General features: G+C 43.7%; 1 protein-coding gene across 5 annotated transcripts in view; it reads right to left on the bottom strand.

Annotated features, from left to right (window-relative positions):
- The window catches only part of KALRN (kalirin RhoGEF kinase), a 716,112-nt gene that overhangs the window by 34,661 nt on the left and 655,762 nt on the right, over positions 1-25,689 (bottom strand). For 3 of the 5 annotated variants that reach the window (XM_026647406.2, XM_026647405.2, XM_026647407.2), the window contains 8 exons: positions 23,921-24,007; positions 22,925-23,017; positions 21,255-21,305; positions 20,193-20,270; positions 19,227-19,412; positions 16,084-16,255; positions 13,087-13,325; positions 11,066-12,179 (listed from right to left, as the gene is read on the bottom strand). In XM_026647406.2, coding sequence (XP_026503191.1) covers positions 11,928-12,179; positions 13,087-13,325; positions 16,084-16,255; positions 19,227-19,412; positions 20,193-20,270; positions 21,255-21,305; positions 22,925-23,017; positions 23,921-24,007 — 1,158 coding nt within the window. In that variant the 3' untranslated portion in view covers positions 11,066-11,927. Of the gene's footprint in view, positions 1-7,414; positions 7,475-8,614; positions 8,739-11,065; positions 12,180-13,086; positions 13,326-16,083; positions 16,256-19,226; positions 19,413-20,192; positions 20,271-21,254; positions 21,306-22,924; positions 23,018-23,920; positions 24,008-25,689 lie in introns of those variants that run through there. The other 2 variants (XM_026647403.1, XM_026647404.2) reach the window with 1 other exon arrangement.

The raw sequence follows: 25,689 nt of genomic DNA, 5'->3' as shown, positions 1-25,689 counted from the left end.
AAAAAAAAGAATGAAAGACTCAGGGGAAATAAGAAAGCATGTTCTTTTTCTTGGCTGGGTCCCAACAGGGAGGGGGACCAAAAATGAAGCTGCCCACAGCCCCCACTAACTCAACCCACCACTGCTATAAAGATCGGCCTCTTACCAGCACTCCTATGTGTTAGATTTTTATTTGAAAGGCCACACACTAGCTGAGCCAGGTTTAGAATTTGTGACTTCCTGATTCCTAACGCTGTGCTCATGCTTCCCGGCCACCTTGTCTTCAGAGAAACTATTTATTTTGCTAACAGTTAGTGAGGCGTACTATAAAAATCTGAACAAAAGCAGAGATGCTAAGGCTAATCTTAGTTATGCAAATACTTTCTGAGGTGTCTAGATCATGTCTCTATGGCCTAGTGAAATCCCCCAGCTTCTAGAAATGGTAACAAAAGAAGAGAGAGAGGATATGGCTGTATTTCTGCCAAGTCTAAATGAGAACCAATCAGTGATCCCATTCCCCTCCTGCCCCCAAGCAGTCTTGCATAGGGTTTGAGATGAGTTATAAAAAGCTCTTGTGGTCCTGCTTACGTACTTTTCTTAGCCCTGAATGTAGCTCTTCTGAGCAGTGCAAAATTATAGCTACCCTACATTTTTAGAACGATGGCTGCAGTAGCATTGTCAGTGGAGTTTTCACAAAAGAAGAAGAAAACCAATCAGGTCGCAAGAGGACTGCCTTTTCATTTCCTAAACATCTCTCTTCACAAGGAGACTAGATGGGCCAGGGTATCCCTCCTGGACAGAGCGCTTTTCCTCTCTATGGCACTGGGGCGAGTCTGGCCCAAATGGGCAGTGGTTTGGTAAGCAACTTAGAAGGATTTATTGGACTCTGTCCTCTCATTGTCTCAGGTGTCCACTCCACCAAAACAATTCTCCCACTTGGGAGCCTTGGTAACAGATGAGACCCCAAGACATGAATGAGCTTGGAGAATGAGTCACTCTCACACGGAGATGGTCCCTCCATATTAGGGTTTAGCGGCCAGGATGTTGGAGGAAGAAGATCGCTATACAAGAAGCAAGGCAATCCTATGGACGAGAGACTCCATGCACCCCCCTCTTCCCTATACCAATGATCTAGAAACTAGTCTCAGGGAAAGAATAGTGGATTTAAGAAAACCTTTATATTCTGGTTTGTATTGCCATAGAGCAGTGTTTAATTTACTGGCAGCTAAGATTACCAATCTTGGTTGGACATATTCCTGGAGGTTTCAATCACATGATCTTTAATTAAAGATTAATCTTAAATTCCTGGAGACTCCAGGACAATCCTGGAGGGTTGGCAACCCTACTGGCAATGTAGAGCAGGTTGTCCTTGCTCTGCTTCTCCTAGGTTGGTTTTGTGAGATGGTATTTTAAGGGCCTGGCTCAGCACCAAACAGTTTTGCTCTTGCATTGATCTGAATTTATTACAGGCTAATGAGACCTTTGTGAATTAGAGAGCGAGTAATAGTATTTTTAGCTACAGGAAATTAATGGCAACCTGGGAAGTACAGGGGATTGGGCCTCCAGGTGTAACCGAGTCACATGTTGCAGACAGACATTTACTGTATAAGCCACCACATGCCCCCAGAGCAGGGAGTAGAACAGGGGTGGGCAAACTACAGCCCACGGGCCGGATCCGGCCCATAGGATTGCCCCCCATGGCGCCACAGGCCCAGCGCCGCTTTCAGCAGCGGCTGGCCCGATGTCCCTGTGGCCCTTGCCTCCAGGCACCACCCCCCGCAGCTCCATTGGCTGGGAACGGGGAACAGCGGCCAATGGGAGCTTCGGGGAGCGCACACAGAGCCCTCCGCCCTCCCCTCCCCCCAGGGGCTGCAGCACTTCTGGGAGCAGCACAGGGCCAGGGCGCCTGCCCTGGTGCGTGCTGCTGCCACCCCGGAGGCTGAACCCCTCCTGCACCCCATCCCCCAACTCCCTGCCCTAAGCCTCCTGACTGCACTGTGCACCCCTCCTGCATCCTAACTCCCTGCCCTGAGCCCCCTTGTACACCCTGCACCCTTCCTGAACCCCTGCCCTGAGCCCCCTACATCCCAACCCCCTTCCCTGAGCTCCCTCATACACCCTACACCCCCCCTCTGCCCCAATCCCTTGCCGAGCCCCTTCCTGCACATCGCCCCCCTCCCGCACACGGCACTGCCTCTCGCACCCTGGCCCTGCATACAATTTCCCCATCCAGATGTGGCCCTCAGCCCAAGAAGTTTGCCCACCCCTGGAGTAGAACCTTAGGCTCTCTCCTCTGGACACCCAGACATCGGTTACTTGAGCTAAGGGAGAACACCTTGTGTGGCAGGAAGGGTATGGTCCTTGTGATAGGGCATACAAACCCCACACCAGTAAAGAAGGGGTTAAGCAGCTACTCTGCCTCCACAGCCCCACCCCACCACACCAGCAAAGCATGCCTGGCTTGGAGGAGGAGCTCAGAAGGGGAGCAAGTCAGTTTAGCAGTCTGCAGAGGAGCTGACCTACATTCTGAGCTCCTGGGAAGGAGCTTCTGAGGCCTGAAGCTGACTGCAGGGTGACCCAACTCAAAAGGCAATGGGAGACTTGGGAGGTGTAGAAGGTCTGAGACAATCTTTTATTTCTACTTAAGTTGATGTCTTCACTTTACTTATGGGAACAGAGGGGATGGTAGGAACTGATCCAGGGAGGCAGCAGTATAGCACTTTGGCAGCGCAGGATGTAGCTATCTACACTGGGGCCTTGATTTGAACCCTGTAGGAAGGGTGGGGCCATGTTCCCCTACCAACCCCTAAAGGGTGCCAAAGGAAGAAGTGGACCCCTGATATAGGGAGTCTAGGGGAGAGAAGGCCCTGAAGGACAAGATCTCAATCCAAGGGAAGATCCAGAGACCCTTACCTAACCCAGAGGGCTACCCCCTTGTTGGATGTCATACCCTGAAAGGCATGACCTGGCTGGCTGGTTCACAGAAAGGCCAGATCACTGTGGTATCAGAGCAGTTGTCAGCAGGGCCACCAGGAGAGAAGAGGATCTGCCACACCGCACCAGCCCACTGGGGGTATCTGTGGTAAGTGAGTCCTTTCATTGTTGGTGGACAGTGCAGGCAACTCATCCCAACTTTGCTAAAAGCATTTGGGCAGACAATGCCAGGTGGGGCTACTGGAAAGATGGACGTGGAGAAAGTGTTCAAATGGCTGACATAACCGGCAGGAGCAGGCTATGCAACTACGGGATTGACAATACCAGCTGTTGCAACAGATGACGGCCTAGCAGCAGCAACAAGCAGCCCTCCAGTTACAACAGCAGCAGCTTGTAAGAGAACTGGCTGCACAGCAACAGGAGCAACAGCAGTACCTTGTCTAACAGACATTGGATGCTCACATTGTTGTGGCCTCTGAGGACTAATTCCCTCCCAGGAACCCCAAGCTCATCTTCACTCCCCACGATCCCAGTGAAACTCAACAATGACACCAGAGGAAGACTCCCAGGTTTTTCTAGTTACGTTTGAATGAGTGGTGACAGCTGCCTCTCACACATCAGGCCATTTTGCTGGCCCCATATTTTATGGGACCATCTCAGGCTGCCTACAGGGGACTCGACTCAGTGGCCACACAGGATTATTTGTGAGTCAAGGCTGCCATTTTGTATTAGGTTTTGTATGTAATATCCAAATATCAGCATCGCTTTTGCAAAGAAATTTATCCACAGGGGCCCTGCCCCAGGTGGTAGCCCAGAAGTTAAGGGACCACTGTTGGTACTGGCTACAGCCCAAGAAAGGTGGCGGAGCTAGTCTTAGTAGAACAATTCACCCAGATACTGACCTGTAACCTGCTAAAGGTCAAAACTATAAAGACATCAGTTTGCCACCTCCAGCCAGATGGCTTACTGGAATGTTTCAACAAAATGCTGAAAGATGTTAAGAAATTTGGGATATCAGACCCTCGCCATTGACCAACTACTTCCCCCACTATTATGTGCCAGCTGAGAAATCCCACAAGCTTTCACTGGATTCTCACTATTTGAGCTACTATACGGAAGACAGCCTCATGGCATCCTAAACTTCCCCTGGGAATCTGGGGAGGAACAGAGGCCCCAGGCCACAAACATGGTCCAGTATGTTCAATTGCGTGAGAGGCTTAAATCTTTAGGTAATCTCTCAAAAGAGAATGTGCTGAAGGTCCAACAAACTCAAGAAAGGGCATACAACCAAGGGACCCATCTACATGTCTTTAGGCATGGTGACCAAGTGCTGTTACCCCTACCAACTCTGGAGTCTAAGTTGCTGGCCAGATGCTAAGGACCATTTGAGGTAGTAAGACAAGTTGGACCAGTGGACTCAGATCTGACAGCTAGGAGAGGGGATATAGGCGGGTCTCTTTTTCATGTTAACCTTTTAAAGACTTGCAAGGTCAGAGCGGGACAACTACCACCACCTTATCCACCTGAACTAGGTCCCTAGTCACCCAGAGTTCAGAGATCATACAGACAGAGAAGATCTCCAACCTAAGCAAAAGCCCTGATATAACATTTAGTTGAGTCTTTATCCTCTGTATTTTCAGCTCTACCTGGACAAATCCACTTGACCTACCACTACACAACCACAGAATAAGAACAGATACAAGAGACCCCTCAGCCCCTTTCTTGGAAAACTAGGAGAAGCTGTCCAGGAGGAATTACAAGCAATATTAGACAGGAGTGGAGAAGTGCCATTGTGCTGGTACCAAAACCAGATGGCATGATATGCTTCTAGATTAACTTTAGAAAGGTTAATGCAATATCAAAATTTGATGCATACCCAATGCCCAGGATGGACAAGCTACTGGAATGCCTCATAACAGCCAAATACTGGATTTGACAAAAGGGTATTGGTAGAGCCCTTTGACACCTATATTCTGGGGGGGGGGGGGGGGGGGAAGGAAGGATGGAGACAGCCTTTACCACTCTGTTCAGCCTTTACCAGTTCCACACTACACTATTTGGCCTCCATGGGGTAGCAGTGACATTCGAGCAAGTACTTTATGGACCAAGTACTTCGACCACATGGACAGTACACAGCAGCACCTCAGTATCATCTATTGGCAGAACTGGGGCAACGCCATATGACAGGTCACTGCCATGCTGCAGGCTCTCAAAGATGTAGGACTCACAGGGAACCTGGCTAAATGCAAGATGGGGAAATAAGAGGTCACGTATCTGGGCTATACCGTAGGGACAGGCCAATTGCAGCTGTTAGTCACAAAAAGATACAAGCCTTAATGCCCTGCTCCAGACAACAATGAAGCAGGTGCAATGCTTCTTGGGATTGGTAGGGTATTATAAGCAATTTGTTCTAGAATTCACCCTGATTGCAGCCCCCGCTCATGGACCTTATCAAGGACAGTTGTCCCCAAAAGATTATTTGGTCATAAGTCTGTGATGCAACAGATCACCTCTACTAAGAATGGTACTCCTTAACCTGGATTTTTCAAAACCCTTAATCATGCCAGCAGACGCTTCAGAACCAGGAGTCTGAGCAGTTAGGCAGAGAAGAATGCCCAGTTTTCTGCATAAAAGTCAAAAGAGGTTTCCCTCAGGAAGAAATTTACTCACTCAGTCATTGGAAGGAGGCTTGGCTGCGAAGTGGGCTATGGCTGCCTCCAAAAATAGTATCTAAGGGAACATTTATTTAAGTGACTGATCAAGCTCCATGAAAGACACCAACCCTCCAAGAGTGCTACAACCATACAACTTTGAGGTATTCCACCAAAGGTGGAGCAGCCCAGCAAAATGCATGTTCTCCTCCTTGCCCCTGAAGAGGGTCAAGAACCATTTGTTGAGGACAGTACCCTGGGCCTTGTTTTGATGGGGGAAGGTATGTGACAGGGCATCACCATCCCCTGTCCTTTCTCTGGGCCTGTTAAGAACTTTACCTTCCCAGAGTATATTACGTTAGCAGGTTGAACCATTTTGTGGAAATAGTCCAATTTCACTGAAGTTCTGATGAAACACAGGCAGGGTTACCCCTGAAGCCTGCTTAGTTTCCTGCCAACCTGCTTGCCCACCCACCTCCTCAGCAGTTTGGTATACAGTTGAAATCCATACTTGTCTTGCCAACAGTTAGTGTTTTTTGTTTTTTCTTGCCCCTAAACTAACCCTCACAGCATCTGATAGGTAATGTTTGTACTGCTCTTAAAATGTAAAGCACATACTATTAAAGAGCAATTTAACTTGAATGATAACTACTGTATAGCTTTAGACTACTTTTGAAACCATACAAGTAAAGATTTCCTTTAGGCTACATTCCTCCAATAAGTATCTGTTTGATGAAGCAACTTTAATGAAAATAGAGTTCCTGGTCAGATGAGGGGACAGATTTGACCAGATCTGTCTCAATTTTTCTTAGCTTCTTAGAGGAGATTCTTACCTTTTCCTTCATGCAAAAGGAACAGAATGGCCTAATGGAAAATATACTTGATTGGAGGCCAGATACTGGAGTTCTAATCCTGGCTTTCCCAGCGACATGCTGCCACACTCTGGGCAATCACATGTCTGCCTCCTTACCCGGTCTTGTCTATTTTGACTGTAAACTCTTTGGGGGCAGGGACAGTCTCTTGGAAGGTTTGTATAGTTCTTGATACATTGGGGCTGTTAATCTGTATGACAGCAACAGCTATTTCTTATTAAGGTCTAGAGAATTCTTAAACTCTGGTTTGATTTTCTTCTGACATGGGTGTGCATCAGGGATATTGCCACTCAAGTTAATGGAGTTACATTAGAATAAAACTAGTGTGAAGACATCAAATGAGGTCTACTTATCAACCTAAGTCTTCCCTGAAATAAAGGCCAGTTTAGTGCAGTTAGTTTTAGCACTGCCGTTTAACAGCAGTGCCCCATTTAGACTTCCACGCAACTGTAGCTTCCTGTTTAAAAAAAAATCCTACTTGCTGCAAGAAAGACCAAATTTAATCTTAACTTTTAATGTTGCTCCAGCACTTAAAAAAAATACTTAAGTATCAATCTAGTCTGGCAGTACAATAGCATTGGCCATAGTGATTTCTAACTCTAGCCTAGCTAGAGCAGTTCAACCTAAAAACCGCCATTGAGTAGTTAAAATGGAAATAGAGCAGCACTTATCGACAATTGTGTCTGACCCTTTCAGTCAGAGAGGTCTCACCTGAGGAAATCTAAATCAGAGGCATCTTCAAGAGAAACCAAATAAGCCTCCAGGCTAGTAGTCTCACATGGCTTACCACCTCCCTTACCTCCCAACACTTGCCCAAACTCCAAGTAGGTTCTCAATGAAACAGAGCTGGCAGTTTGTGTATGTTACACTGAATTTAAGTGTATATCCATGTAGTGTATGGACACAAGCATTTAAAAACCCCAAAAGAATGGTACATATTCTCTGGAAAAAAAAAAAAGTCACAATGTTTGTCTCTACCTCCATGCTAGTATTGGGGTCAAGGTCATCACACTCTGATTCCTCGGAGCTGTTGGTCTCCTTGTTTGGCAGCATGAAGAGGAAGAAAGAAGTGAAAGGTTAGAACAGAGATTGGTTAGGCTGTGTGAGCAGCAGCAGACTTGCTAGCAGCATGGAAATGTGTACTGGTAAAGGAAATGCTTTAAAAAACAGAAAAGGTCAGCATAGGTAGCAACATGCTTTTGCAAACGGAGAGGTAACAATCTTGCGACAGTTGTTTAGGTAATAAAAAATAGCAAAGGAAGCAATAGAATGAAGAGTTTGTCTGCCAAGCTATACCAGCTTCTTCTTTGGGTCTGGATTCTTTGCTACCTTACATCTTCTGTAGCCATTTTATATCTGTGCAAACCTGGGTTTTGTTTGTTGCATAACATTTTACTATGAGAATTTGCTTGTCCTTGTTGGGAGAAACAAGCCCCATATAGGTGCTGAGGAGGCTCCTTTATCATCTTTTACAGGTATTTCTGCTCTGAATTGGAAAATAGTCATGCAACCATAGCAGAAGATGGATCTTAAGCCATAGTTTATCTTTCCCATACTAAAATACATCCTCCTACCATTCCCCACCCCCATACACACCAGGATCTAGGCTGGTCCCCCCTCTTAATATGGGACAAGGAAGTGGTTGAGGACACCTCCCCCAAACATTTGGCTGTGACCCCAAAGTTGAAAACCCCATTAGCTTAAGAACGAAGATGAAATCCTGGCCCTATTGGAGTGAGTGGCAAAACTCCTATGGACTTCAGTGGTGCCAGGATTTCACTCAGTAGTTTTCACACAGGCTGTTGCCTCACTATCTGGTATGATGGAGCTCCAAGTTTAGCCAGGGTAAAGGGAGCAAAAAAACAAACAAAACCCACTCCCGCCCACGCTTTGCATTTCATCCATTGTGCATAGATATTTAATCTTATCAATATTTTATATAAAAAGAGAAATACTTACTTGCAGTTCCGATGCCAGGAAAAAACAAAACAAAAACACCACCAACACAAAGGCTGCATTTTATTTTGCATGCAAAATCCTGTTAGCATGGGAACTACCAAAAAATTATAAACAAAAATCAAAATGTCACCCCCCACCTCTCCTGAGAGAGGATGGCAGAGGGGGTGAGGAGGATGGAAAGCAGGAGAGTGGCCCACAGCTTTGGATGGCCTTACTCACTTTAACAGAGACTTTGTTGCCCAGAATATCCTTGGATTTACGTGGCCCATTGGATTCATTTTTGCCACTGCTCTCCTTTTCCGCCCGCTTTCTCATGCGCAGGGTATGCCATGAACATGACTTCCTGTTGTACCAAAAAATGCACCAATCAAACGGCAGATCATGGCAGGGAAGGAAGGATGTGGAAAGGGGACCAGCAGCCACATTTGTGAGTACTGCAATTCCCTAGAAAGTGAAAGCCACCAGGAATGCATCTATTTCAGTTTCAGCAATAGCATTTATTTGAAAACAATTTCAATAGTTCTACCAGCAGATGATGCGCCACATTTGCTGTTTTAATACATTTAGTAGAAAGCCAGTTCCCTAGATAAATAGGGAACTGGGCTGTATCAACTTCAGCTAATCGGTCATCAGGCTTCAGGGACTTCAGCAAGAAACGTTTGCGACAAATGCAAGCGCTAAAAACGTCAATTCAATTTAAATCTTGTCAATTCAAGTAGTGAAACTGATGCAAATGTGATGGGAATGGGTCTTAATGGACTGATTTGATACAACAAGTACAAGAGTTCAGAAGTTCAAGGTGGATCCTTGAGTGTTGCTAAGAACATGAATAGCTAAAAAACCAAGTAGTAACTAGGTCATTAGATTTCCAAGAGAAGTTGTTTCCCAGAACTACAAGCTTTGCTATATTTCTTGGGGCCAGGAATTTCCTGTTCGTTTAACATGGTTGCATTTTGTCAATCCAATTGTCTGACATTAATCAAATCTATAATTTGTTGACTAAACAGAGCACGGAATTAGTGATTTCCATGTCCAACCCCTATTTACTGTCCCCATGACCTTATCCTTTGAAAAAAGATCATGTCACCCTTTATAAGAAAAATGCTATGGAGACAAGAGAAAAATCACAGATCAGAACAGACATCAAATTAAGAAAAAAATCAGTTTAAAAAATGGATTTAATTTACTTTCACAGCAGAAAGTTTACCACTTGCAGGGTTTGTGTTTATTTTTTAATATTCACCTAAAGCAGCAAGTTCTCAAGAACAGCAGTGGAATGAGCTGGGACCCAGGTCAGAAGCATTCTGCTACATCTGCCCACCTTTAAGGCATGCAAATTTGATTTGCATGTTTGAAGCCAATGTTTGGCTTATGTCGCATCTACAGTACCTTGACATTTTATAAAGAAAGTTGCATGTAATCCAACGATAACCTGTGATGCCAATCAAATATATGACATGTTAGGATCTTAAACTCCAGAAACAGTAGACATTCTGTATTCCAATTCTAAAAAGTGTTTGTGTTCATTATGCTTTAGCATCAGATTAGAATGGTACAGTAGGTCACATCAAGATTAAAACGATAGACCTATAACAGCTGTACACACCAGCACAAGACTAAACTGGTTTATGTTAACTAAAACTGGTTGTGGATACAGTTTCAGAGTGTCCACACTACAGCAACACAAACAAGGTCACGTGCACTGTGTCTTTGAGAACTACTTATGGGCATTCACATTGGGCACCAGAAAGGAGCAGTATTATATAAACTGCTCACATCTGTAAAATTTGGCTGAAAAATGTTATGACAATATTCTTGCATGTGATATTTTGGCACCTCTAGGCGAGATTCAAATTGGATATGCAAAGCAATGTGGAGTTATCCAAACACTGCAGAACTCACAGAATTCAAGTTTAAGTTTTCTTGGAAGATCGGGATTAGTCAGTGGTTGGTTGATAGGTTTCTCTCCCCTTACCTCCAACTGGCTGAACTATCACCAGATCAAACAGAGTAGGGTGTGAACACTACCGTTACTGCTTTAGCATGGTTTATAGACAGACTAAGTCATTCCACCCCACTTTTAAACCCCAGACTACATGGTAACATGATAGAGCTGTAGACCACACCCACAGTTGGCCATGTGTTTGTTTTATAGGACATACATTAGAGTGTGTTCAGGCAAGCAACTATATTTTCCAGAGTATGAAGAGAATATTTGTGAGATATAAATCTCAAAAAGGGAGAAGAAAAAAAGTGCAACATGTGCTTCATTCACTACAGTTTTGGTTTAGTGCTCTTTGCAGAAATCATTGCAGAGTATGACTGCACTGGAAGCTTCGATTTGACATTATTTATTGGGAAATCTAATACTGTTGACAAATATAACAGCACCCAATTCCACACCAGTGCTAGAGAAGAATGCCATCAAGTCTCTAGCTACCAGAGAGATGCTAAATAATTCCTTAGCTTTAGTATATATTTCATACGTTTTGACCAGGAGCATTGATCCTGTAGAATACAGGTAAACCCAATATCATGTGACACCTAACACTGAGCAGAATTTAAAAAGGCTTCGCCCTCACTTCAAATCTACACCTTGAGGCACTCATGTGAGATAAGATTTAGCATCCATCATGCAAATAAATTTTAGATATTAAAAGAAAACAGGTATTACTAAACAGGGTTGTACCTTCTGTATTTAATACCAAAAAAACCACTTTCTTGCATTTAGTCATTTCAGATTGACAAATTTCTAAAAAAAAAAAATCAGAAAAAATATTCACACATTTGTTAAATAAGCAACAAAACATAACAAAAAAACAAAAGGGTCAAACTAGTCCTTTTTAACCTCATTAAAACATGCTCATGGTGAAAATTTATTTTACATATTTAAAATAGTACATTTAAAATTATTAGTTACATTACAGGTACAATGATGAACATTGCGACTATCCATTATATTGCACAACCTGACTTCATCAATATGGGTTTCTTTAAATAGTGCAAAATACTTTATACAGGAATGTACTTAGAAGGGGGTCTTGCCAACAAAAAATATTTTACAAAAGTTACCGTGAACAGAAAAATGTCAAAATAAAAGATACAAGCTGTACAAAGAAATTGCCATAGACAACAAAATCTCTCCTCCTTGAGAAGCAGGCCTCAGTCCAACACAAGGCCTGATTTTTTGCTAGAAGCTGTTATAACCAATATATATATTAGTAACTTAATACAACATAAATATAAGTCCAGTCCAATCAGGTCCATGTAGGTGTAAAATGGATCAACGTAAAACATGCCTTTAAACTGTCTATGGTTTTAAATTCTTTACAAAGTATAAACAAAAAACCACAAACAAAAATAACCAAAACCCGAACTATCCAACATGGATGCCCCATGCTGTGGATTGAGCATTCAAAGTTTGTTCCAATGGCACTGTAGATAAAAAAAATCAGCAGGAATTCCCTACCATTTTTTTTTTGTTTTTTCCTCAAAAATCCACACACTGCTCCCAGGGAAGCCAACATGGCACTTACTTGATGCTTCCGTCGCTATTATCTGTAGTGGATTTAGTGAGGGGAGCCAAGATATTGCCTGGAATCCATCCTTCAGCGGCCGGGGAGTGGTCGTTCGCAGGTTGGTACACCAGGAACATATTTTGCTGGTTGATGGCAAGGATCTGAACCACCTCGCCCTGATTCACGCAGATCTCATTCTCCTTCAGTGCATAGTAATCTTTGATTACCACCATGGAAGAGGTCCCATTGCACCCTCCCAAGTCACTCTGTGAAGAGGACAACAGAAATTGTTAGGAAGTGTGTGTTGCTGGGGAATAGGTGAGAGTTACCTCTTTTAGGAGCAGCCAGGACACAGTTTTCAGACTAGTAAAGAAAGGGTGGTGGTGGTGTTAAAATCCTTAAATAATTGTAAATTTACATCAGAAGAAAAATCTATAATTAAGAGTTTGAAGTTATCTAGTAATCCAAATACCCTGGGAATTAAAGCCAGAGTCCTGTTTCATATCATAATTCGCATTTGGTTCAATGGGAATTTTGTTCTCGGAGTTCTAAAAAAAGACTTATTTGCATTTTATTGTAGCAAAACAATTGTATACCAGGATGTGGGGAAAAGAGCAGTGAAAGCTGATGTCTGAATAGGAAATCAACACACAATGGCAGGTACACATTACACAGTAATTGGACTTGCAACAACAGCTTTTGGTCCCTGTCAAGGCTGCATTTGAACCAGTGGCAATTTGGTGGCCTATGTGAACTGAGTTCATGGTCTCAGCTCTGTTTGCAATAGTAAACATCAAAGAGAAAACCCTATCTCCACACCTGGCACTCGTTAGCCTCAGAGAGGATAGCACAGAGCTGATCTCCAAGTCAGGGTGCTGGGCATATTGTTCTAAGATTGAGGTGGAAGGTTTCATGGCAGCTGCCTGTGCTGTAAACAGGGAAATTCAGTCACCAGGGTTGTGAAAACTCCATTTTCATGAGTCTTAAGTTTGCTTACAGTTGTTTGTAAGTGTTTTAAGGTCTACACATCTTTGATCTTTAAACCACCTATTCTGTTGTGCCACTGGTTTGGCAAGCTGGTTTCTACTGACCTGATTAGTTCATAATTTCATGGATATTCCAGGATACAAAGAAAGACAGGCTTCAGTATAATGATGAGCAGAGATAAAGTACCTTGCTTTGTTCGTATTTGTCCCCAGGCTGGTGGTGTTCATACCCTGCACTGCCATTGGAGGTAGATATCTTCAGGGGTGGCAGAGATGGGTTACGGCTTGTAGCCTTTGAAGGCTTCTCAGACCCTACTGGAACAGAAGAATAAGGTCTGCTGTTGGGCTGAGACACCCTACTAGCTTGTGGCCTCATTACTGCAGAGGTACTCTCTTTGCGTTGATACTCTATGGGCGACTGTAGTGCTGCAGGAGAGGAAGAGAATTAGGTGTACCGCTGCTTGTGACACAGTGTAACCTGACGTGCAGTACATGATGTCATTTCAAAGTAAACCCAAGGGATACTCAACTGCATCACACATGGAAGAGCACATTTACATTTAGACATCTTGAGACCACCTCACAGTACAGTATATAATGATTCAACACAAGGCTCCTCTTACTGCTATGATGGAGTTGCTTGTCTAATGCTACAGCATGCTGAAAACTTAACCCTTCAACAGAAATAAACACGTTCACATTTTATTTCAAGCAGCACATATATCAGAATGATTCAATGTTCCCTTATAGGTACAAATGACAAAACTTAAGTATGTGGTGTGTATTTATTCACGTACTTGATACCCAGGCTGCTAAGAGTTACTGGCCCCCGTTATACTCAGAAAACCGCCTACTCACATAACCCACTTGTATAGACAAGAAACCATGGCTACCAAATTATCACCAAATGTAGTTTACTCTGGACCTGGTTACATCTTTGTGTAGAACCACAGAATTAGAAGTGACTGCAAGGGTCATCTAGTCTCACCCCCTGCCAAAGTGCAGAATTTGTATATGATCTATAACTATTTTGGTGTAGGGCAGTTCCTGGAAGCTACCAACTAGGCAATTGGTGTTGATGGCATCAGAAGGTTAACCTCAGTTGGTCATCCATCTCCAGAAGATGCCCTGTACCAAGGTTATAAGAAACCCAAAATAGTGAGTCTGGGAGCAGGAGAAAGTGTTTGGCTGTGGAGAGATTTGAAAGGAAAGGGTAGGAAATAGGGGTGTATATTTGAGCTGGTGTGGAGCAGAGGAGAATGGGGTTTTCTGAGGTGGTGGGGAGAAAGGTTGGGTTGGCAGGTTTGAGGATAGGAGTCAATGATAAATGAAGGTGTAGGTGGGGAACCCGTCAGGTTAGAGGTAGTTTGGAGGTTGAGAAGTGGAACTGGAGAGATGTAAAGAGGTTACAGTAAAAGAGGCAGAGAAAACTGCAAAGTATCCCTGTTTTTCATTCCCCTTCTCCCTTCAGAAGGGAAGAGGGCACCCTTTTTCTTCTGACTTCATCACCCCTCCCCCCAAATAGGGTCTTTTCCACTTGAAGAGTTGATCAGACTACAGGAGCTGATAAGAGGTCCTCTGACAACTTGTATCTAGAGCCCCACCTAGTAGTATTAGGCACCAGGTATCACTGTGAGCTGGTCAAAGTTTAGGGGCAGACTTTGAGCTTGCAAATCTTTCTACACGGACTGCCATTATTCAGAAGAGGGAAGAGAGGAAGAGTCACCAGGATCAAAGACTAGAAATCCTTAAGTGTACGGATTTGGTGTTTGTGTGTCATGCAGCTTCAATGGCTCTGGACAGATCATTGCCAGAGAATCAGTACTCTGTACATTGGTCAGACTGGAAACTAAATGGAATGCAGAGAGACTAATTCAGCAATGAGAAAATGCAAGAAAGTATCACAGATCAAATTAATCCAATCAAGAAATCACAACAGAAGCATCCCTCCTAACACTGAGGAGATGAAAAACCTCACAAGGGATAGACACGGACTCCAGCATTTTTACTAAAAACAGGGGGGGAGAAAGGATTCAATAACTAAGGAATAATTTAATTCCAAAAATAAGTCTCAGATATCTTCCTTCCCTCTGCACACACTTTACATTTGAGAGAGAGACCAGTTTCTGCAGCTGCTCTCTGCATTAGTTTGACTGAATTGATGGTGAGCTGACCTTTGGAGTGGCTGCAGTCCAAAAGGGGAACCAGACCCATATAAAAGTAGAGATTAGACAATTCAGCTAACCAAACCCTTCAGGCATCCCAAATGTCAGATGCATGCAATGCTCTGCACTCTCCCAGGAGCACAGCATCAAATGTTTAGGACATTCAGATTTGAGGCAAATTTTGGTTTTACAAACATCTTTGAGTTGACACTATTCTAAGCTCTTGTTTCAGAGCCTGACAGCCTCTCCATATTAGGGGTGCAAGCTGAAGGCCAGGCTACCATTCTGGAGTGAGTGGATTCTGATTATGGCCTCTGAGTGCTACTATATTTACAATGTTGAGTGCAGTTAACAGGCATCAGGAGACATGACCTTGAAAAAGCAAGGAAGTTTTGTGAGGCTTTCACCACAGATATGTCCCAGCAGCATGCTGCTGGGGGGGAGGGATTTGGCTCCCTGGGATAAAACCTGCCTCTGAACCTGGCTAACACACTGTACCAACCATATACTTTAGCAGGAAGTCAAGTGCTGCCAGAGTCAGACCCTACTAGCCACAGTTGTTCCTGGGCCAGCCAAGAATTCCATGGAACCATTAACACAGCATGGAGCTGTATAAACTTTTCTGGACAATTTAAAAGGTCTGAGGATTATGGTGGCATTATATGCTTTCTCCCATACCCCTACACTGGTCACCTAGAGTCTCCCCATCACAATGCAGTCCCTGAACTAGGTAGAGAGATCACTGCATGGGGTAGTACTATACAAGCACGTGAGTCTTTCCTCTGCAAGAAAAAGGGAAGATCAATATATTAAGGATTCCTCTACATGTGACTCTCAGGGGATGTGGCCTGGCCTTGGGTCAACAACTACTTAAAGATGGGCAGCCTGGATTAAGCTTTCTGTTTGAGATTTTTCCTTATGAACCTGAAGGTGATGAGTGTTTTTCAGCAGAAGACAACATTTGAACATTGTAGATTCCGGTTAATGCAGAAGACACTGTACAGAGATAGACTACGTACCATTTAGGAAGTCTCTCTGTGTGTCCAGAACCTGATTGATGTCCTGTATCCAAGCTTGCTGAATTTCAGGATTGGCAGCCTGTAAAATGACTCGTTCTGAAGTTTCCCGGCTCATAAGAGCAAATTTACAGGGATCATCATCCACTATTTCTTCAATGATTAGATAGTTCATCTGCAAGAAGCCCAATGAAGCATGGGTTACATTGGAGAAGGCTCAGCAGCATTCAAAGATAAATGATTGTACTAATTTCCTGAACAAAATTAGCTTAAAACTATCATTTGATTACAATCAGGAGAACAAAATGCCAATGTGCTTGAAGTTCCAGATAATGTCTAATGAAGGTCTAGCATCCTACAGTCTAGTGAAGGTCTAGCATCCTATAGGCAGATTTTTCAGGTTTAAGTCTCATGACTCAATAGCTATCCAAGATCTCTCAGCCATCTGCATTGTCTTGAGTTACAACTTCCTTTGAAAAAAGCAATGTGATCATGGCTGATGGGTCAAAAATAAGCATAACCTGAAAGTGACATTAATAAAAATTCCTCCTAAGAGTTGAAACCCTCCTGCCTCCCAAAAATCCTACCATCCCTCTAATACAAGAATTGACAGCAATGTTTACATCAATTTCTCTCCCCTGAGGGGAGTAATGGGAACTCAGCCATTAGTCACTTAAAATTGGACTGTGTACAGAGATATACTAAAAGGAATAATTCTCCACTGATGATCCAGTGGTATTTTTCCTCTCTGATTATTCTACCACCTAAGTCACTTGCTGTGCAATGACTCCATTAGGCTATGATCCTGCAAACACTTTATGTGCCTATCTTTGACTTCTTTGTGACTACTTGCATGTCTAAAGATAAGCATGCAAGTGAGTGATTGCAGGATTGCGTCCTTCATCCAGGATACCGCTGGGCCTGTTAAACATTTCAAGTGTCTGTGAAACATGATGTGAACATGCATGAATGATTAAAAAAAACAAACAAAAAACCCCACTTCTGATCTGTCAGCTTTAGCCATTCTTGCAAGCAGGCCCACTGCTGTTTTACTTTACATCCCACAAAATGAAGGAGGGAGGGGATGGATGGTGCACCATCTAGCTAATGTATTTCCAATATGCATATCAGAGAGGTGTTGAGCATCCATGTACAACATGTGTGAACCAGCTCAAAGTGAGGTCATCTCATTTTCAGTTCCCTGAGTACATAAGAACTGCCTATCAACTGAATGGGGAGGAAATTCTGCAAATTAACTCAGTTTAAAAAGAAAACCACCACCACAGCAGCAAGCAGAAGAACATCACACTCCACATCATTTTAAGGGCATGTCTTCACTGCAACAGTTAGCTTGAATTTACGCTGCTCGATCTAGGCTAGCTCAAGTGAGGGCTGCTCCACACTGGGAATTTACATTGAATAGCTACATGTCAGGGGTGTGGAAAATCCACACCACTGAGGCTAGGTCTACACTACCCGCCTGAATCGGCGGGTAGAAATCAACCTCTCGGGGATCGAATTATCGCGTCTCGTTGGGACGTGACAATCGATCCCCGAATCGACACTCTTACTCCACCAGCGGAGATGGGAGTAAGCGCCGTCGACGGGAAGCCGTGGAGGTCCATTTTGCCGCCGTCCTTACAGCGGGGTAAGTCGGCTGCGATACGTCGAATTCAGCTACGCTATTCACATAGCTGAATTTGCGTATCTTAAATCGACCCCCCCCATAGTGAAGACCTGCCCTGAGAGATGGAGCTATGTCACCTAATACCCAGCGCAGACAGCATTTGGTTAATGGAAGAATTTGTCTGTTGACCCAGCTACTGCTTCTTGGGGAGGTGGATTACCTATGTGGACAGGAGAAGCCCAGGTAGGGTCTAGGCAGTGTTGCCAGCTGCCAGCCAATCGGCAAAAGTGGTGATCAAACCACAAAACCACCTCAAGTGACAGAGTGATTGTATTAGCAGAAAGAACAGGAGTACTTGTGGCACCTTAGAGACTAACAAATTTATTAGAGCATAAGCTTTCGTGGGCTACAACCCACTTCTTCGGATGCATAAGCAGAGTGTTAGAACACACCCGCATCTAATCAAAAAACAAACAGTTACAGCATCACTTGAGTCTGAGTAGCACTCAAGCTTCAATTTACTCCCCTGATGGGCTGGCTAGTTGAAGCTTAAAGCACCACTTAACTCAAATTAGAGAGCTGTGCGTGAACAGTAGTTGGGTTGGGGCAAAAATGGAGTTATAGCTCAAGCTAACAATGTACCAAAGGCATGCCCTGAAGTGCAGTTTAACTGGAAGCTATCAGATAGCCCTAGGCCAAATCTGCTTCTTTTGGCATTGGTAGATATATAGAAAAAATAAATATCTTCAACATACAACGCAAGAATTGCTCTTTGCAGAGAACCTACATTTTCTAGAATCACCTATTGAGAAGTCAACTCCCCCCACCTCTAGATTAAAAAATAGGGTTAATTCTTGTCACTTGATGTCTTTCTCCCCCCTTTTACTCCCTGTTGGAAGGGGGAAGGTAGGAAGTGATTTTAAAATTAAATGGATTTAAAGACATCAGGATTTACAACTGTTCTTGAGATTTACAGTTTAGTGTTATTGGTTTTTGTGTTCTTACAAATATTTCCACCTTGAATAGTCTCTCTTGCAACACTAAGTAGGCTAATAAAGTAATACCAAAGATTAAGGACCCCAATTCAGGAAAGCATCCCTATTACAGTTAAGCATGTGCTTAAGTTCTGAATTGGGGTTCAAGATCATTTTGGTTCAGTTTCCCCTCCTCCACTCCTAGTGGAGAGAAAATTAGCAAGCCCCTTCTGCTGCTATCATTAGTTCTTCAATAGACCCAATTCTTATTCATGCAAAGCTCCAGGCAACAGATGTTAACTGTTCAGACCTGCCCTTTGCTGCATATCTTTAAAGTCAGCTACTGAATTGTGCAGGGGCAAATTTACAGTTGTTGTCCTTATACTAGCTTTGGTCCATATTACTGAAAATTAGTGGGAACACTCTGCAGACTAAGGTCTATATATGGCACTTGAGGACTGGTATGCCTAAAAGTCAGTCCAGAGCATAGAAAAGTCATGGTTAAGTAGCAAACACTTATCAAATAGGACTTTCCCATTTCTTACCTTTATACTTCTCTTAAACATGTAGCCTGGTGTTAAAGAGCCTTTCCTAAGAAGTTCACTAAAGATGACTATTTGCTCAAAGAGGAAGACCCTGCGCTCCTTTGGCCGAGACAGCCCTCCAGAATCCTGCTCAGTTACATAGAACGTATCCTGCTGCAGCAGCTTTCCTTGAGCAGTCAGCTTGCCCTGAGAAAGAGAGAAATTGCCAACTTAAACACACATATGGGTAAGAACAAAATCACACAGCCCAAGGGCTGATCTGCTGGTGTTCACATGTTCTGGGGTTTCGAAGGAGCACTGAATTCTCAAAGGCAGAATGCCTCTGGACTTGCCACTAAAGTCTTAGCACTCTGAGTGAACTCTTGTCAAGGAAGGCAAACACGGCTGTTCTTTATTCTCATCGTCACCAACTGTGTTTCCAAGACAGAAAATTCCACGTCTCCAATGGAATGTTTTTATACCTGTTTCCAACTATATTCCCATTATAATTTTTGAGCTACTATTTAAGACATTCTGGGCCTAATTTTGGAGTTTAGGCATTTTACCAGGACAGACAATTCCTGCATTGAATTGGTCAACTTGGTACATCATTTAAGAGCCCGCTCTGAAGCTGCACAGGTGCTCACACCCTCATGTCAAGCTACCTCACTCAAGGTTTTGGGTTATCATGCTAAGCAGCAGAGGAGTCCGACTGTGAGGCCACTCGTTCTGGCAGAGCAAATAAGTCTGCAATTCAAGCTTTGAAAAGCTTTGTACAGGATTGTTCCATTTTTAGAACGACAGGTACACATTTGTCCCACCCCTCCCCCTGAATCTCAGAGGAATATAGCTCACAGTTAAGAGAGCAGAACTCTGGTTAAAGAGGCTGAAGGACAATCTGTGGAGATAGTAATTGAAAAAGATGCTCATAGCCCCTTGAGCACTGCTTTTTAAGCTAACTGCTGTATGAGCATGACAGATGCATACCTCAAAGCCCTGAAGACGGCCCAGGTTCATCATATCATTGCAACGTTTTGGTACAAGGCACATTAATTCAACTGCTTTCTGTTAAATATAAACAATACATTAATTATGAGAAGGCCAGAGCACTCTATGGAAAAATTAAACACACAGGCGCCACCAATCAAATGAAAAACGAATGAAGCATGCTTGTTTTTAGAAGTTATAAAGGCATGATTCTGGTGCATCTAGGTCAGGGGAGGGCAAACTATGGCCTGCAGGCCAGATCCACCCTGTGAGGGCTTTCAATCCGGCCCATGGGATTGCCAGCCCAGTGGCGCCGTGGGGCTAAGACAGGCTCCCTGCCTGCCCTGGCCCCACGCCGTTCCCGGAAGCAGCCGGAACCATGTCCCTGCGGCCCCCCTGGGGGGGGGGGGGGGAGAAGAAGAGAGGGCTCCATGAGTTACCATCACCTGCAGCTCCCATTGGCCAGGAATGGGGAACTGCAGCCAATGGGAGCTTTGGGGGTGGTACCCACAGGCAAGGGCAGCACACAGCAAAGCTGCCTGCCCCACCTCACCCCCAGGAGCCACTGAGACACATGCTGGCCACTTTCGGAAGCGGTGTGGGGCCGGGGCAGGCAGGGAGCCTGCCTTAGCCCCACTGTGCACCGTTGCCACCTTGGAGCCGCTCGAGTTAAGAGGCGCCAGGCTGGAGCCTGCACTCTGCACCCCCTCCTGCACCCCAACCCCCTGCTGCACCCTGCACCCCCTCCCCCAGCCCTACATTCATAGCCCTGCATACAATTTCTCCACCCAGATGTGGCCCTCGGTCCAAAACATTTGCCCACCCCTGATCTTGGTGTTTCACTAATGTCAATGGAAGGTCTGGCATGCAGGCACGGGCCCCAACTACATGTAGCTTAATCTAGAAGAGAAAATAAATTAACTTAAATGAAACATGAAATAAGCAATTGTTTCTTTGCTCATCTCCAATATTCTATTGGCAATTTGCTTTCTCTACAAAATTCCACTGAATTATTCAGCAATAGCTAGATAAAGCAATAGTGTCTAGGATATGAAAGTATACCTCTATATCAGAGCATTCCAGCCCAGCTTTCTCACTGTATCTCAGGAAGTCCTAAAGAAAGCAAGACAGTTCTCATGAAGATGTTTTAGGAAAGTTACCCATTATCTAGTTTAAAAAAAAAAAAAATCCACCAACAAGCAACAGGATGTAACTCCACAGAAAATGAAAGATGTACTTAGACAGCACTTTGAGAATCTCTGAGAAACTTAATATAAATGAATTAGTTTTCAAAACATGCTTGTGAGGTAGGGAAAATATCCTACCCATTTTATAGGTGGGGAAACAAGCACAAAAGGTTGAATGACTTGCTGAAATTCACAAAGCAGGACAGGACAGAACGCTGACTCAGTCCCCTCTTTTAAGCCACAAGACCACACACTTGAAGATACCCTTTTTTCCCTTTTGAAATCTTATAGACAAATGCAATTACTTTTTTGCAACTAGTACAGTTACCAAAGCATGGGCTGATGGTAGTCAGTTTGAGATGTTAAGTAGCTTAAACAAAAGCCACCAGTACATTTATATATTATGGGCCAAATTTCAGAAGTGATTCACGTTGGGCAACTAAAATTAGACACCTCGGGTTAGATTTTAAGAGATGAGCAGCTAGAGTTGTGGAAGAAGTCAAGAGCTGTGGGTGCACAGAATCCTTGAAAAGTCATGTTGCGTGTCTAAGTTGGACTCCCAAAGTAGACACTGAAAATTTGGATCTATCCATTTCTCATTCTAGGGCACAGGATATCAACATACAGAAGCTCGGTACACATCTGTTAAAAGCATTTGCCTTCATTCAGAACCAGTCTGTGCTGGTGATATTTCTAGATCTGTTTATTCCATTTAGAGCTGGCCAGAAAACAGGAATGCTTCTGGTGGGCATTTCCATGGGAAAAATCCTCATTTGAAATTTTCTGGTCAGAAAATAACTTATACCCCATAGGAAAATTTGAAAAATTAAGAAAGTATGTGTAAGGGGGAAAATGAACTATTTCCTTCAATGACTGTTTTCCACCTTTTGCTAGTTTTATTTTATAAGAGAAAAAAAAAAAAAAAAAAAAAAAAAAAAGTTAGCGGTGGGCATTTTCCAACAATCATTAAATGAAAAATTCAAAGTTTAGCTTCCCCTCAAGTTGTTCATTCCCCCCCCCCCAAACAAAATTTATCAAAATGAGATTTGATTTATTTTTTTTCAAACCTCATTTTCAATGAAGCCTTTTTTAAAAAATGAGAAACCTGAACATTATTGTTTGCCTATCCTTTGTCTGCATCTTATGCAGAACATCCCTAAATCTTTGATTATTCTAGCAAGATTTGGTAAAGCAACTGAAGTGTCTCAAAGAGCAAAGACTGACATACATAAGACATTAGCCATCATCAGCTACCAAACTCTGTTCTCAGAGATGTCTTAACTGGGGCCCCTCTGCTGGCTGGATGTCTATCTATAGACAAACGAATATTGTAGGGGCTAACGTATAATGGAGCTTCTCTTCCATTAACTTTTCACTTGAGTTAAAGAGATGGTTACTTACAACATACCCCATAAGATAATTTGAAATGTCAAATTTTAAGAGACAAACCTCAAGTTACAATGAAATTCAGACGGATTCAAGTCAAAGTCCAACGCAAGATGAAAATGATCCATAGCTTAATCTGAATTGCATCTTTACACTCACCTTGAGTAGAAGCTGGTACTTGGTTATTCTTTGAATAGGTTTGATTAAAAAGTCACTGAGGGTTAACCGTTGGTTTATTTCTTGCTGTACCTCCTAAAAAGTAATATTAATCACCACAATATTAAGAAATAGTTACAACAAACCACATGAATACATTTATAGCTATTCTATTAGCAAAGACAGGAAACAGGACATGGTAAGTGATACTCACAAAATAAAAAGATTAAAGAGTAATTTTCTGCCAGAGCAAGAGGACATTTTAGAAAACCAAAAGGTTTTCAAAATCTGCAAGTGTCCCTTTTTGGCATGTACTGGGCAAAATACTTGGAAGCTAATCTAAAGATTTGGGATTCATTTTCAATTTTGAGCTGGTAGAGCAGGAATTAGAGATCTGGAGACTGCTCTTCCCATTATAGTTGGGTGATGGCCATGAAGAAATCCCGAAGAGCATGAAAGGTTGCAGCGACATACCCTTTAATGAAATGAAGCACCTTCCCCTTGTTACTCAAGTTTTGCATTATAAAGTGTGGATAGCCCCAAAGACTTCCTGGAGTGAACATAAACGTCTGGGGAGGGGGCAGAATTATTAATTGTAAACCACCCAGCAGAATAATAAACCCCCTAAACACCACAACAGTAGTCAGCCAATTATTCAAACAAAATATACCTCACCCAAAGTCTTGACTATTCTCTGCAAAGATCACAGGTGGCAAAGGCCATTTCAGACAGAGTGAGAGGAAAAGGAATTGCACTTTCGGAATGCAATAGTCTAGCCATTAATTGGAAAGTAATAGAAGAATGGGAATTTAATATAAATATTCAAGGAATTGCTGGAAAGAGATACTGTATACAAGTATATTCGGTTTACAAGAATAAATCGTATCACAAAATCCTTTAGCCAAAACCAGCCCAAACCCATAGGTTTTTGGGTAATTCTCCTTTAACCTCACAGAGATTTAGGCAGCAATAGTATCCAGTGAATGTGGCCAACCTTACCTCAAAGTATGCATCATATTCAGCTACTACGTATTCTGATCGTGGTTTATTTTGACAGTACACCACATACATGTGCAATCTCCTCTCCTGTGAAGGCAAGATGCACAGGAGTCTAGTAAGATATTAGCTACTATATTTTTATTAAATGATTGGAGTGGCAGAAAGATGCTAAAACTGCTCTGTTTGATCATGCTCATTTACTCAAAGGTGCAAAGCAATGGAATCAGGTCTGTTCTAGCTGACCCCGAGTCTCTCCTTGATGAAAAGCAATCAAGGCAATATTCCTTCCTCTTTATAGAATATTTACACAATGCAGCCCTGATCCTCTAAACACTCAGGCACTTGAGTAGCTTTACTTTGGCAAGTGGTCCCGCTGAGTTCAACAGTGCTACATATGTTTGACAGATGGAAGCTTTAAACAAGGGGCCAGATCCTCACTGCATGTAATTCAGCATAGCGCCACAGAAGATTTATGCTAGCCAAGGGTATGGTCCAGTGTTTTTACTTCTTTTAAAAGTAACTGAACACCAAGAAGTTGGACAACATGCACATATTTAAGCCAGGGGTGGGCAAACTTCAGCCTTCAGGCCACGTCTGGCCTGCCAGCCTTTTTAATCCGGCCCTCGAGCTCCTGCTGGGGTGCAGGGTCTGGTGCTTGCCCTGCTCCAGTGCTCCAGCCGTGGAGCAGCATCGGGGGCCGCTCCATGCGGCTCCTGGAAGCAGCGGCATGGCCCCCCTCTGGCTCCTACGCATAAGGGCGGGGGTAGTGTGCAGAGCAGAGCCCCCTGGCTGCCCTAAGTGCGGCCCTCGCAGCTCCCACTGGCCAGGAGCTGCAGCCAAATGGGAGCTGCGGGGGGTGGTGCCTGTGGCTGCGCCTCTGCGTAGGAGCCAGAGAAGGGACATGCTGCTGCTTCTGGGAACAGCTTGAGGTAAGTGCTGCCTGAAGTCTGTGCCCTTGAGCCTCTCCCCAACTCTCTGCCCCAGCCCTGATCCCCCTCCCACCCTCTGAACCCCTCAGTCCCAGCCTGGAGTACCCTCCTACATCCCTCCTCCAAACCCCCTCATCCCCAGACCCACCCCAGAGCCTACACCCCCAGCTGGAGCCCTCACCCCCCTGGCACCCCATTCCCCACCCCCTGAACTCCTCATTTCTGGCCCCAACCAGAGCCCTCACCCCCTCCCGCACCCCAACTCCAATTTTATGAGCATTCATGGCCCGCCATACAATTTCTATTCCCAGATGTGGCCCTCAGGCCAAAAAGTTTGCCCACCCCCGTTTTAAACATTATGGCAACCAACGATAAATTGTAAAATTTATTGATGAAAACTATTCTTAAACACATGATCTTCAGAGAACACTGCATGCTACGTGCCAATGTTATTTCAGTCTTGCATGATACAAAGTATTCCTTGCAGGAAAAAAATGCAATGTCGATAACCAAATGAGAAATATTCTTGGAAAATGTGTTTTTGCTCTCTGCACTTCAGCCAAAAAAAAGAAAAAAATAATTAATAATGGAGTACATCAAGATGTGCTCAAGTTTTAGTCCCTTCCATTTTGTGCTTTTAAAAAGCTAGAGACTCCTAGCCAGGAAATAAGTAAATTGCTTTCAAATCTTAATGTCACATGTATATGTTCAGGTTGTTGGTGCCAAGATACAAGACACAAGGAAGGTGATGCATAGGGTTACCATACGTCCGGTTTTTCCCGGACATGTCTGGCTTTTTGGTAATCAAACCCCTGTCCGGGGGGGGGGGGGGGGGGGGGG

This window comes from Terrapene carolina, unplaced genomic scaffold (assembly GCF_002925995.2).
Source record: "Terrapene carolina triunguis isolate 2854851 unplaced genomic scaffold, T_m_triunguis-2.0 Scaffold62, whole genome shotgun sequence".
NCBI classification, from domain to species: Eukaryota; Metazoa; Chordata; order Testudines; family Emydidae; genus Terrapene; species Terrapene triunguis.
The sequence above is the reverse complement of the archived record's forward strand: the minus strand, read 5'-3'. Positions and strand labels throughout refer to the sequence as shown.